The sequence below is a fragment of the Ochotona curzoniae genome, unplaced genomic scaffold (assembly GCF_017591425.1).
Source record: "Ochotona curzoniae isolate NIBS_2020 unplaced genomic scaffold, NIBS_Ocur_1.0 contig_2754, whole genome shotgun sequence".
In the NCBI taxonomy this organism is placed as follows: Eukaryota; Metazoa; Chordata; class Mammalia; order Lagomorpha; family Ochotonidae; genus Ochotona; species Ochotona curzoniae.
This window is the reverse complement of record NW_024465582.1, coordinates 14,361,138-14,375,969: the sequence shown is the minus strand read 5'-3', so window position 1 is coordinate 14,375,969 and position 14,832 is coordinate 14,361,138. Positions and strand designations below refer to the sequence as shown.

The following is a 14,832-nucleotide window of genomic DNA, read 5'->3' as shown; positions in this document are numbered from 1 at the left end:
CACGCTTTCAGCAAGTGATGGCTCAAGGACCAGGTCTTCCTCACCCAGATGGGAGATCCAGCTTGAGTTCAAGGCTCCTGCTCTGGGCTCCAGCCCAGACAAGGTCCTTGTGGATGTTTGAGGAACAAACAAGCACATAGGAACACTTTCTCTGTGAATTGCAAGTAATTTTTTAATAAATAAAATCCCTAAGAATAAGCTCAATAAGAATGATACAGAAGGGGATCATATATTTCCAAATAATTAAGAAAGTAAATTTCAAGTGTAGATTCACAAAAATATGTTAAGTGAATAAAATGATAGACAATGTTAATTTGCAGATTCAATCATTCTACATTGTATATGTCAGAACATCACATTGTATTAAATTATAAATGTAATACAGTTATGATTTAGCAATTAAAGATAATATAAATTTATTTTTGAAACATTCTTTAAAATTTTGTTTGTTTTTACTTATTTAAAAGTCACATCCATTGGAAGGTGGCATTTGCACAACATTGTGATTGTCCTAAGGGCTACAGAATTATTCACTTTGAAATAGTTTGCCTTATGTCACTGAAATTTCAAATTATCTAATAAATTCATGCATTGAAAACTGCAAAACTTTGTTTATGGAGATGACCATAAAAGGAAACTCAAAACAAAAAGAAAATTAGTTATTTGTAGATAATGCAGGATTAACAAAGATGTAGGAAAAGAGACCATCTCAGAAGTGCAAACTGGTAAAGACCTCCAGAGGACAACTTAGCAATAGTCATCAAAACCCAAATATGCACAATCCTCACCAGTAATTCTACTTCTAGAAATGACTCCAACGGCTACTAGAGCTGAATAAATATGTGAATATGTGCGTGCGTGTGTATGTGTGTGTGTGTGTGTATGGACACACACAAGGCTACTCAACATAGTATGGCTCTTAATCGCCAAGAGCTGGGAACAACATAAATATTGAACATAAAGACATGGATTAAAGATGGTATGTTAACATTACATAATCCTACACAGCTGTACTATAAATAACATGATCATTTAATTGAAAATATTTCTGTAGAAATGTATATATCTCTAATATACATAAAGATGCCTGTACTTCCAAAAATTAACACTGCATTTTTATGTGGAGCAGAACTGCAGTACTCGCTTTCTTCCCTGCGCTTTTCTATGTTTTCCAAATTTTCTGTAACATTTCTAAGGGTATTTCAAAAAGTTCAAGGCCAAAGGAATTCAAAGATATGTTTGTTCTGAGTGCAAAATTTTTTGAAGTCTACGCGTTCTCATTTTGGAATGCATGAGGTAAGTTAGAAAAGGAATACAACCTTTAACTGTGCAGGGAAGAAATTCTGGCAGTTAATACATGCATGTGTACTAGGCGCCCAGTACAGGTGAGTGCCCATAATCAACACACGTGTGCATTTGTAGCATGAACTCACCTCTGCATTCTGCGTGTGAAACTGCCACCATGCAAAAACTCAGAACCAATGTTATTCATTTTTACCAACCACTGCAACTCTCTCAATAGATTCAGTAGTGCGTAATGGTGTCCTGATCTTGAGCCAAACCATCACTGTGTTTACAGGAAGGAAAGAGCAACAAGTAGGCAAGTTGGGGGGAGGCCAGAAAACAAAAGGGGGTGTTTATCCTACAAGTCTCAAATCTCCAGTTTTATCCACTACAGGAAGTGGGGGCTACTTTTGTTTCATCAACTTCTCTTTATCCCCACAAGAAGTGTGTTTTATTATCTATATACACACAATGAGCTACTGCTTGAGCAAGCCAGCGTATCAGGACAGGAAACCGGGGTGTATGTTTTAAGGTTCAGATCCGGTCAAAGCGGGTCTAAGCAGCAAGGACGGGGAAGTGGAGTTCAGGATAAATATGCCCCTTGCGATAGGCACACTGACCCTGCCCTGTAGCTTCTCAGCTTGCAGCAGCTGCATGCAGAACTTGATGTGACATTCGGTAGCTCCACTCCGTTCACTGCAGGGAAAGCCCTGGCCACACTCACACGTTTTAGCCTCCTTAAACCATCTCCATCATGTGACTCTTGCAAACTTCCCCAGACACAACAGAAAGAGTTCAATGGTTCCCAGTCTGAATCTTGCTGTTCCTGATTTTCTAGAGGAAAGGTTTAAGACACAATAATGCAGAAAAGAAGGGGGCTGGAAGGTGAAAGATTTTCACCTCAATTCACATTAATAGTATTTTACATTGATATCCAGGGCCAATGCATGTGCAACATCCATAAATGCATTTATACGCACAGTTCTGATGTACTGTAGTTTTGATTTATGATTTTTCCACTTTCCAATAGTTTAATTGGGACCTAACCCTAGAGTAAATTAAGGGTCAATTCATATGCCTTGTTAGAGTTATAAGCCGGTTTAGACTATCCTAAAATCTGCCAAGTTCAGTAAAATTATGCTTCAACACTATAAACTGCTAAATACTAAAATGAAAATAGACACAAGACAACTGAATAGTACCCTATAGCCATTTTAAGGTGTATAGAAGCCAAGTGTATATGAACTAAAATTGAAATGTCAATGAAGTAGTCACAGGATATAGTTAAGAACTTACATTTTTTAACATATTGGTTACTCAATACCATGTCAATTAATTCCATAATGTTGTAAATTGTTGTTGGTGTTATATTGGGAATTTCATTGATTGGGATGATATTCTGCCAGCTCTGCCTTCAGACCAGAGATGGTCTCCCCAAGAAATCATTGAATTTATCTGGACAATAAGATGCTGGACTCAATGCTTGGTATTTGCTTGTAATGAAAGAATCTTGACTGAATTTGCACTGTAATACTGCAACAAGGTGGAGGAATCCACCATGGGGGGAAGGGTATGGGGAGGGGTTTGGGGAATCCCAGAACCTATGAAACTGTGTCACATAATGCAATGTAATTAATAAAAGAAAGGGGGGGGCAATTGTGTCTAAAATCAACATTCCATGAAACAGCACATAATGAGTACTTCAAAACTCAAAATCCAAGCATAATTTTTCATAATACACATTTTCTATTAACTTTTAGAAGACCCCTATGTGCTAACCACAACATATATGGACATGTTCTGCTATTTTGTGTTATACCCTGTTCCAATAAGAATGTGGCCCACATCACACTAAAATTATCTCAATAGTCCATGATGACGGCAGCCACTTGCAATCGTCATAGCACTGGGCCAGGATCGTGGAGGTCTGGATTTATGGCCACATGGGTCCATGCCCACCCCTGGCTGCATTCCTTAACTTCACAGGCATTTGTGGTTTCTCTCTCTCACTCTCTCTCTCTCTCTCTCACTCTCACTGAAGTCTCAGAAAGAAAAACCTGAGAAATTATCTGAAGCTGTGCCAACGTGCAGAATCCCAAATTTCCACAATCACATTCACAGAAGGGGAAAAGCTGCAGTTTCTGCACCTTCCTTGGAGCCCCTCTCTGACACCTCTGCAGCAGACAGGTAAGCCCTTAGCAGAGTTACCGTAGGAAGAGCTGTTGAAGAGCTCGATGTTGAAGAAGGCGTAGTCTCCACCCGTCATGCCATGTCTGTGAGCTGCCAGCATGATGCTCCGGATCGTGTCACCACTCGCACACATGATTACCACTGGAGGAGGAACAGAGGACACTCATGAGACACTGCACGACACAGCTCACCCAGGACATGGGCTATAGCCTCTCAAGCGATGCGTCCCAGGACCCCTAACAAATGCCTGAAAAAAAAAAAAAACATGAATAGCACCAAAACCTTACGCAGACAGTGATAAAATTCAGGCTCACTGCTTGGAGTGTGTGTATCGTGACTGGGCCTTCACCACTGCTGATGCCTGTGCAGCGATCGGCATGCTCAGATGCACACAGGGGCATGACGACCAGCTCAACTAGGTCAGTAGGGGACATCAACTGCCTCATCAGAGGATGAAAAGCAGAACAGGTTGGACAATGTTCCTGGTCAAGCTAGCAGCATGTTCCTGGGTCTGTGGATGCACTAGGATAAACTTGGTTAACCAACAGATCTTGGAAAGATTTTCTCAGCCATGGAGCAATGAAATCAACAACTTCTCAGAACTTTCAAAATCATTCAAATAACACCCTCAGAACACTCTTCCACACATCGGGGTCAATAAGGGATTACCAAATGACCGTCCCCCATTCTGGGGTGCTAATGCAGTGTGACAGCAAGGAGTAGCCTCCTGCCCCTCCTCCCCTGTAGACACAGGAGAAGAAAATTAAAGCATTTGTCCCACCCATCTTCCTCCATACCTGACCTTTCCAACCCTAATCAGAGTCCCACATGGTCATACATCCCTCTCAATTATATAGAAAAAACTAAAATTTTTTTTAAAAAGTTAGGCTCAGTAAGAGAGGAGCAACAAGAGTAGTGAGTGATAAAATGGGATCCTTATAACAGTGTACTGTCATAAAAGTAACCAAAAAAAGTATGAATTATTTCCTTCTGGAACATTCCATACAATATATTTAACATAATCGATTGTAAATAACTGAAAGCATTGGAAAGGAAACCAACAGATATGGCAGGACTGACAAGGGGGGAAGAAAACAGTAGTTCTGCTAGAACTAGGCAAACAAGCACCAGGTGACAGAGATCAACACAGACACCCAACAACAAAGGCCTCCTGCTGCAACGCGAAGAGGACAGGAGGCATAAATAAAGGCAGCCCACATCTCATCTCGTGCAAACCCAGCCTGAGAGCACCTGCAGAGCAGTTGAACTACATGACAAAGATGCATTGAGGAAGGTTCTGGGGAGAAAGCAACTTAGAGAAGCAGAATGTTACAAGCAATAGGTGATACTGGAGTGGATTCTGGGCCTTAAAAACACAAGTAAGTCAAAGCTTTATTTTAAAGGTCACTCTGACACAACTAGTGAAATTTGCCTAAGGTCTGTGAACTAGAACATGGAATGATTTGTGTGGAAACTCGTGTCCTTCATACTGAACGCTGTTGTTACGACAGTGAACAGCCTGGCTCTTTCAAGCACTAAGGAGAAGGAAGTAGGGTCCTGGCTCTGCAGGTTAAACCCGAGTGCCAGCTAGAGTCCTGGCTACTTTGCACTTCTGATCCAGCTTCCTGCTAAGACACCTGGGAGGCAGCAAATAATGGCCCAAGTACTCAGGCCCTGCTGATGATGGAGGAGATCCACATGGAGCGCCTGGCTCCTGACCTTGGCCTGGCCTAACCCCAACTGTTTGAGGAGGGGATCAGTGGGTAGAAGATTTCTCTTCCTTCTTCTCTGTCTCTCCCTCTCACTCTAGCTTTCAAATCAAGGCTTTTTTAAACATAATTTTGTCTTTACTCTCAAACAGTTCGTGAAAAGATAGAATTCTCTGGGTGACTATGAGAGTATATCCAAAAGCTAATGGAAAAATAGAACTAAAAGAGAAGTGTGTTTTACTGCAAGAAATGTAAATCCATGTACAGTTCTTTCATAATGTGTTTTCCATGAGCTTTTTGAAGACTGAATATTTATGCATATGTATGCATATTAGCAAGTGGGGGTGGGGAGAGAAAGAAAAAGAACAGGGAGAGATTTGGAATGAAAAAGCAAATGCAGCAAATTATTGACAATTGATGAAAATCCAGGAATGGAGGTTGTACAGAGATGTTTCAAATGTATTCACATCATTTTCAATAAAATGAAATGATTTTTAAATTTTTTTAATTCATCAAATCATTAGATTAGACCAATGTAAGACAGTGAAAAGGGCCACCTGGTCTCGCTACTTAATAGCACAAAAAATAGCATTTTCCTGGAAAAGCAAACACAGAATCCGAGAGAAAATATTGCTCTGGCAAACAAGTTGCAGTGAGTGCCATGGCTTTGTGCTGCCTGCACTTGAAGAAGACGTCCTCCGCTTGTCTCCATAGGCACAGGAAATCCTCACGCAGATTCCAGGTCCCTCCCCCACGTTCTCTCGGCTCATGCCTACACTTCAGATATAAGGGCTTTAAGCAATTCCAGAAGATTTTTGGCCTGACCCATAAAAGCTGCAGGGGCGCCGCGAAGTTGGGGGCCTGGCCAGTATCCAGGGAATCTGTTCGCAGCAGATGGTCCCCAGGCCCAAAGACCAGACCGTGCTTGGCCGCCACACATGCACCCCGCGGAGTGGGCGGAGGCAAAGCTTGCCCAGCCCTGGGCACTCTATCCACATTATCATGATGAATGCCAGCCCTCTGAGGTGTGCATGTTCTTTGTAAGAGCACAGGTGCTGAAAGGCGTAGAACAAACTGCACGCTGTGTTAATATGGCCTTGGCAACCTGCAGGGATGGATCAGCTGGTGTTGACCTTTAGCTTAAACTCAGTGTCCCATCACAACTCTGACATTTCCCGTGACAAAAGGGCTCCTTGTGCCAGGTACAAAGGAGGACCAGCTTTCAAAACAATGTGAAGCCCCTCAAGGACTGTAACCACGGGAGAGGGTGTCCTTTGTGCCTGGAAATCCACTACTAGAATTATGATAGATAACCAAATTTGAAAAGGCCTCAGTAAAGAAGCTTTCAAAGGAACATCCATGTATGATGATCTTGACTTTTGTTTTAGCACTGATTTGATTCCAGCATCTTGGGTGAGAAAGGGGCCCAAAGCATGGGACAGAGCAGCCAACAAGCAGCTGAGGCTAAACCAGCAGGGAAAGTAGGCCTCTCCAAGGTGTTGGTCCCAAAGAGCTCAGGTCGGCTGCCCCCCAGGCAGCTCTATCCATTTTTGGATGAACTGAGCCAAGTGCATGGTCTGGGTCTCATTCCCAAGACCCAGAATCTTCTTCCTTGAGCACATAGAGAGAAAGTAGACATATCATGGAGGGGCAGATTCCCAGTGAACTAACTCAAGACATGTCTAGGTCACTTGAACTAGAGGTTACTTGAAGTCAGTGACAAGCAGGTTTGCGTCAGGAAGCTCTGTAAGTGGACATGCTAACTGGGGAGTCAATCAGCAGGGTAATGGTGGGGGTGAAATCATAGACCGGGCAGTAAGCTGTAAGATCAGGGGTTCAGGGCCCTGGGCTATGGGGAGGCTAAGCCCACAGCTGAAAGATGGACCAGGTCTGGGACAGAACAAACTATGTCCTAGAGCCACATGGCACAAGCTTCCCCAAGTGCCAGCTGGGTCCTGTCCAACCCCAGCCATGACGGCTCTTCTACTTGTTCATTTCCAGCCTGTCTCTTCTCTCGCCCTGCCCCCATCATCATCATCACCACTGGGCTGTTTGATGGAAAAATGTTGGCAGCTACTTAGCCAGAGGGACAGAGTAGCATGCGTTACCTGAATAGACTACTGGTGTTTTAGATTCTGTCCATTTTGTATTGAAAATGTGGTTTAACTCTGATTTCCAAGTTCATGCACAGGGCACTCTCAGAAAAAAAAAAAAATACCCACAAGGCACGTTATCATGCAGTTTCAGTTCAGACTGAAGCAAGTACTTTCAGGATATGGGCAAGACAGAGAGCAGAACCCTAATTTTCATGGCGCTCCCCAGCCTATCCTGGCCATCTCATTCATGCCTAATTGAACACTGGGTATTTTTTAGTAACTGGCCTTTAGACAATCTATCAAAGAATTAAAACAGCTTTTGTTGAAACAGATTTTCCCTCTTACTCCCATTCCATCAGTTTTCTGTTTACACATCAAGTACTTCAAAAAGTTCAGATTTTTTTCAATAATTTTATTTAGATATAAGAAATATTGAAATCCACCCAGAGTTTTTCATAGAGAACATTGTCCATGTACGTTTTGAAGACCTCCTCATAATAATTAAGGTGACATAATAGTTAAGGTAAACACAGCTGCCATGAAAGCTTTGGAGACAGGTCTGGAACACACGTGGCCTACGCAGGATGCCCACACCTGCCAAGAGTCAGCAAGATCCACAGATGAAAAGAGAGGACATGCACTAGTCCTACAAACTACATCCCTGCAGATCTGGGAGGCCCCTCTGTGTTCTGTTCTATTTAGGATTGCTAAAAATTAATTTTTATTAAACTGAAGAGGCAGGGCAGTGATGTTACATGTCTGGTAAGCTTATCTTCATCCTGCTCCTTGCTGTGGACCTAGTGAGCTTTTGGTCCAGCCCCACCACCTGGTTCCCACAGCACCTTCTGGAAAGGACCTGTCACTATGGCAACACACTCTCACAGTCACTCTAGGAAGGGCAGGTACAAGAGCAGAGGAATGGCCACAGAAGTCAACTCAGAAAACCAACAGCATCCCAGGTGATAAACCGGGTCAAGGGACTATCATGCCCTCAGCCTCAGGTGTCCCACTGGAGCAATGGCTAGTGAGTTAACAGCCCATATCTCTCTCAAAATATATAACTTCCATCTCCTTCCCCTAAACCCCAAAAAAAGGAAAAGGAATGAACTGTCCAAATGGTGAGCCTGGAGGAACTAACTGGGCCTACTGGACTCAGGCTTGTCTGCCTTCCTCTTTGAGGCATGCCTGATTGCAGAGAGCAAAGTTTTTACCAGCCACTGTGTCACATGGAAAGGGACCTTCACTGTAAGAGAGGACTTGCCAGTGAGCTGCACTCTCTGTGACTTAGTGACTATTCCTGCCTAATTTGTGGGGGAAGTAGTAGCTAGAAAACCCCTTTAGCAATAGATGCAAATCCATGTTCAATCAGTTCTATCAATAGTAAAAAGGATGTGTGCACATTCCCCATCTGACTCCTGCACCTGTAATACTGTCATCCCATATGAAGTGCCAGTTCATGCCCTGGCATCTACACTTCCAATTCACCTCCCTGTTAATGGCCTAGGAAAGGCAGCAGAAGATGGGCCAAGTGTTTGGGCCCCCTGTCACCCATGGGAGAGCCCCTGATAAAACTCCTGGCTTTGGTCTGAGCCAGCCCTGGATGCTGTGATCAGCTAGGGAATGAACCAACAAATGCAAGATTCATTCTCTCTAACTCTGACTTTCACATAAACCTCTTAAAGTTACAAAGTGAGGTACAAGAGATGGGAAGCTGCTTTCTCTACTAAGACTTGTATAATGTAACTTTATGTAGTTGGGTAACTAAAAAGAAAAATCCATTTTTTCCAAAGATGCTCTAACCAAGAGCAATGGATTTCATCTGCAGAGCTGTGGTTACAGCCCACAGAGCTCTACTCTCTTTGGGGGATCTGTGCTACAGCCTGGGAAAGCAGCCAAGGACGGCCCAAAGCCTTGGGACCTGCACCCATGTGGGAGACCTGGAAAAGGCTCCCGGCTCCTGGCTTCGGATTGGCTCAGCTCCAGCCATGGCAGCCACTTAGGGAGTGAATCAGGAGACTGAAGATTGTTCTCTCTTTCTCTCCTCCTCCCTGTATATCTGACTTGGGAATAAAAATAAAATAAATCTTTTTTAAAAAGACACTCAAATATCTGTGACTTGACTTTAAAGATGAACTTAAGCCCAAAACACTGCTAAAACCATTCTGTCCAAGAAGTGTGTATGGAAAGGAGCTCTTCTCGACTTTGCTGGTATTCCCTCTAAGGCAGTGCAATCAGAAGATGCCCCATTCTCATCCGACCTGGGCTCAGAGAAAGCCAGCGCCTGGTACAGGCCACAAGCTGCTGCAGGGAAACCACAGGCCCAGACACACCTGCCTCTGGCCCAGGCTCCTTCCACAGCTCAGCCTCATACCTATGAAATAAGAACAGCTACAATAAAGCCTCAAGTTGACTCAGCACTTGGTAAGTGCCTTGCACATTTTTGGTGCATGCTGTGGGTGTCCTTTAGTCCTCCCAGCACTCCAAAGCTGAGGGGTTGAGCACCAGGATGGCACTGAGCCTGTATCCTCAACTCTTATTGAACACACACACTGCAGATGTCCCCTGAAGGAGTTCTGTCATCCAACAGCTGTCTGTCCTGAGAGCAAAGAATTTCAGGAGTGAAGGGAGGGGTGTCAAAGAAACCCAGAGGAGAAGCTATTGCCCCACATTTCTAAGCTCTATCAGGATATGTGGAGAGACATCTTAAAATAGGAATAAAAAACTATAACCCTACCACCTCTAAAATGCACACTTCAGAGGTAGCTTCCACTACTAAATTCAACCTTGGGAGGGAAACACACATACACACACACCAACTTTGGAACACATATGAGGCTTTGGAGATTAAAAAGAAAAAAAGAATGAATCTGCAGCAGGATTCGACCCAAGTTCTCTGAAGCCAGGTGCACCAGTCCCCAAGCTCACAAGACACTGCTCCCTGACCTCGGTCACCGCTGTAAGAACGAGGGCCCCGGTAGCCCCGATCAACCCTCACTTGGTCAGACAAACCCATTCTGCGTAGCGCCCCAGGCGATGTGCGCTGTGGTGACCGCTCTCGGGACCTAAGGCACTGTGTTCATACACGCAGATTTCATTGAAGGGATGACGCGCCCTCAACCCCAGCCTGTTCTCCAACTCCAGCCCAGCCAGTCGGTGAAAACAGCCTACTTGAAGGCAGCTAGTCCTGGCAGCCAAAGGACAGACTGACTGGGACTGAGGTGACGTGGACATGTCCCTGTTCCTGCCGGTGTAGTGAGGCCACAGCGCGTAATCGCCCTGTTTCGTAATCAGCGAAGCCCGCGCCCCGCCCGCTTGGCCGACAGGGATTGGACACTACCAGCCTGGGGGTACGCTCCAACCCTGGCCACGTATCCCCACTGTCTACACCTCCACAGGGTGCGTTTGGAGGTGACCAAACTGGGAAGAGGAGTTGGTAGCAACCCTACTCTCTCTGGCTTCCCCGCCCTCTTCACCTGTTGGGAGGCTCCTAGCCCAGGGCAGCGCTCCAAGTACCCAACAGTGCCGAGCTGTGGCCGAGCCCTTTGCCTGGCTCAGTTTTGCTAGTGGCAACGGGATCGCTGGCAGTTCTGCCGGGGCCCCACCTCAACCAGGAGCTGAGGTGGGATTGCGCACAGTGCCCTCCCCTCCCCGCCCCGGGCGCCCAGCCCTGATGCCAGGAGGCGACTGCCCCGAGGCAGCCCCGAGGCTCCCCTGCAGACAAATTGGCTGCACAGGGCACTGCCCAGCCCCGTAGCCATAACCACCATTCCCCAACCTTGAGCTTTCCGTGCAGTTTTGTTATTATTCCAACCCCCTGGAGGTCTGCAGAGACACCTTGGTGGGAGCAAGGGGGCCCAAGGGAAAGGAGGAACATGCAGCGCCCATGGCCTAGTCAAGCCTAGCTCCTGGCACTTGGAAAACCGAGAGGCCAAACGCTTTGGGGAGGTGGAGGCCCCCAGAGCAAAAGAGTGCCTCCGGAGTCCAGACATAGACAGGGCTTTTTGGTGCAAATCACAGAAACTCAATTATAAGGGCGTGGAAGGGACTAGGGGAGGCATTGTAAGGGTGATACAATGAGCCTTTAAAAGAAACCTGAGTCTGTGGAAAGACCAGCCAGGGAAACCCGGGCACCGGGACTAGCCGAGCAGCGAGCGCAGAGCTGCACGGCGGTCGCCGCTTCTGCGCTCAAAGGGCGCGCACGCCCAGCCGAAGACTGGGCAAATTCTTCTGGCAGCTAGCACCGAAAGTGCGCCCCCACTGGCCAGCGAACCCGGAAAGACCAAGGGGGTGGAACCCAGGTGGTTCGACAGCACCTGTTGGATCCTGGCAAGCAGGGGTCCTGTTCCTTTCCCGGGGACCCTTCCACCGCGCGCAACGACCCGCGGAGGTCCGCTCGACCAGAAAGCGCACACCTAAACTCAGTCCTCCTTCCCTAATCCTCAGCGCCACCGAGGGGCTTCCTAGAGTCCTCAGAGGAGTGGGCCAGTGCGTGGGGAGAGCCAGCTGGGTTAGGGCCGACGGCCCGAGACTCGCTCCTGCTCACCTCGTTCGCTGGCCTGAATGTAGCGCACGATGTCGTCCACATCCAGATCTCTGGTCTCGTCGAAGTTGTAGGAGGACGTGTGCAAGCCCTCCTCCTGGAAGACCTCGTGGACGCCCTCGAGAGCGAAGTAGCAGTTCCGCTCCAACTTGTCATCGCTGTAAACCAGCGCGGCGCGGTTCCAGTGGTGATGGCGGAATAGAGCTAGCATCATTTCGCCCATCTTGGCGTAGGCTGGTGCCACGCGCGTGAGGTGCGAGTATTCGGAGTCCTTGTGTTGGAAGCCGGCGGCCAGGGCTCCGGCCGACAGCATGGGCAGGTCCCAGTGCGACGCAAGCCGGGCCACCGGAGCCGCCGCGTACTCGCACACTGGCCCCAGGATGAGGTCGGGCTTGGCGCCGCGCGCCGCCGCCACGCGGTCCACCAGGGTGAAGAGCGCGCGGTTGCCGCAGTCTGAGTCTTCGTAGGCCACCTGGAAGCGAGTGCCGGGCGGCAGAAGGCGCCTGCCGGTGCTGTTGCCCTCCACCGTGCGCAGCGCGTACTCGATGGCCGGCCGCACCCGAGCCAGCGAGAACAAGTACGAGTCGTCCCGGGGCAAAAGCACCAGCACCTCGATCTTCTGCGGCGCCAGCGCCTCTCGCTCCCGGCGCCCGCCGCCCGGGCCCGGGCCCCCGCCGCCGCCGCCACCCGCGCCTCCGGCCAGCGACGCCCAGCCGAACAGGGCGCACACGGAGAAAGTGAACGCCAGCAGCGACGGCATCGTGCGACCAGAAAGTGCTGGCCCTCCGCGCCGACTGGTCCTCGGCCCCCCACCCACCTCCCTCTGTCCTCCCCACTCTTCTCTCCGAGGTCCCTGCGCCTCCCTGGGCGCTCCAAGGAAACCGAAGACCCCTTCACAAACGCGCCAAAAGACAGAGAGGAAGAGTCCTCTGCAGTGTCACGGTTGGTTGTTGTTGTTGTTTTAAGAAAAAAAAAATAGAAAAAGTTCACCGAGTGTCAAAACCTGTGCGTCTGTAATATACACATACACTTATTATAAACATATATTTTCGCCCTTCCTGGATATATATACTATTTTGCTTAGAGGTGGCTCCTTATTTGGGCGTTGCTAAGGTTGCCTTTGGAAGCGCATTTGTCAAAGAGAAAAAAAAAAGTTAGACTTGTCCGAGTGTTTGTAATAGACGGTGCATCTCCCTCGCGTTTGATCTCATTGATTCGCGCCGGTTCCTGGATGCGCAGCCCGCGTTTAAATAGCGTGGCAGCGGCGGCGCGCGTTACCACACATGGCGCGCCCGGGCCGGGCTTGTGTTTCCAGCGGGTGGGGTGGATGCGGGTGACGGAGGTGGGGGCTGGGCTGGGGGAGCCTCTCATTAACATTCTTACATCAGGGCTCCTCCCCGCACCCCTTCCCTGCCCGGCTCTCCCGGGTCGCGGACACCCACTTCTCTCTGGCCCGCCTCTGCCTTCGGCCTTAAAGACGCCAATGCCCAGCTGCGCCGCGCGCTTAGGCGATCGCCACCTCTCCCGGGAAAGGAAAGCAAAAGTGTTTGAAAGCACAGCAGTGCACACACGCACACAAAACAACAGGGTTGGAAGACGAGGTGTTTCCAGAAATGGTTCTTTAAGTTACAAAGAAAAAGCAAATCAGTAGGTTCCCGCTCTCACCTTTTTTCTTGCACCGGATGCACGAAATACAGGCCGGCACCTGACCTCCCCTGGTGCCCGGCGCAAGGTCAGGGAACCAGGACCAAGGTCCGGGCGCAGACGGCTCCATTGCAAACCTGGTATGTGGAGCTGGCGCGCACGTCTCCCGATCTCCCGTGTGCCCCTGCCCCGCTCCGACCCCCTCCCTCTCAGGCCGCGCGGGTTCGCGGTGGAGTCGCAGCGAGTATCGGGGTCCCGGGTCCCCCTCGCGCGGAGTTTCCACCGGTGTGGAGAGTCTGAAAGCGAAACTTGTTGCTCCCGCAGGCAAGAGAACAGTTCGGCTTCTAGAGGTGTCACACAGCTTGAAACGCATCCCCCGGGCGTCCTCCGGCACTTGGGTTGCTACAACAGGTAATTAGCGCGAGGGCTCGACTTTCCCTAGAGCGCTCCCCGGAGGGTGCCGGGTTAGGGATGCGCGCTGTCCTTGCAGCCCCAGCACGCCGAGCTCCGCACGCTGCTCCTTCGCGGTACGCGCGAGGCGCTGTGCTCTCGGGGATCCGCGATGTCAACAAAGGTCCAGCCTCGGAGACCCACGTCTCCCCCAACCCCTCCTCAACTCCCACTGGCCACCGGGAAAAGAGCAAACGGATCGGGATAGAAAGATCCATGGAGCTGCTCCCCAGTCGGGGGAGCAGCGGCGTGGCTGGGCAGGTAGGCATGGCACGGTCTGACTCAAGGAGTGTGCTGGGGGCGTGGGGAAGAGGGAACGTGCTAGGTTGGATGGGTAACCCTGAAGCCTAAAACCCGCAAGTTAAAATAAATTGAAAAATGTTTGAGAACGTTCTGTGGCTTGCCTGGGGCGCCCACGGGCACACTTCACGATTCCTCTTAGACCAACGCCCTCTTTCGGCAGAAACTTTCTCGCGACTCCGAACCCTGGGGCCACCGCCCGGGGCGCTGCGTGCGCTCCTGCGTGTGAGAAGGCAAATTGGGCTTGCCGGGGCTTGTGGCAGCAGCGAGCGCCACCGCCTCATCGCCTTTCCCAGCACTGTACATGCCATTCCCGGAGACGTTTTATCCTCTGAGTCACGGAGATTTCACCTTATGGGCTGGGATGCCTACCTTGTCACATTCAAGTAGAAACTGCTGAGTCCTGCGAGAATTTTGATTTATTTAATTAAAGCCGCTAAAAAAAAATTTTTTTTAAGCCCAAGAGACAGCTATGTAAAATCTAATTCCACAAGCAGAAAAAGTCACACACAGGGAAAATTGAGATGTCGCGCTTCACAGCAGCTAAATCCTCCCTGGACTCCTCGGGGGGCGTTTGTTTATAGAATTATCACTTTAAACAGGAAAAGGAGAGAGGGAG

General features: G+C 48.7%; 1 protein-coding gene across 6 annotated transcripts in view; it reads right to left on the bottom strand.

Annotated features, from left to right (window-relative positions):
• The window catches only part of NPR3 (natriuretic peptide receptor 3), a 58,386-nt gene extending 44,793 nt beyond the window's left edge, over window positions 1–13,593 (bottom strand). For 3 of the 6 annotated variants that reach the window (XR_005883525.1, XM_040977443.1, XM_040977444.1), the window contains exons 1-2: window positions 11,823–13,121; window positions 3,493–3,615 (exon numbers count right to left, since the gene is read on the bottom strand). Coding sequence is in view for 5 of the 6 variants with exons in the window: in XM_040977443.1 (XP_040833377.1) it covers window positions 3,493–3,615; window positions 11,823–12,579 (880 nt within the window). In the remaining variant the exon portion in view is untranslated. Of the gene's footprint in view, window positions 1–3,492; window positions 3,616–11,822; window positions 13,122–13,257; window positions 13,279–13,484 lie in introns of those variants that run through there. The other 3 variants (XM_040977445.1, XM_040977446.1, XM_040977447.1) reach the window with 2 other exon arrangements.
• Between the last annotated feature and the right edge of the window lie 1,239 nt (window positions 13,594–14,832).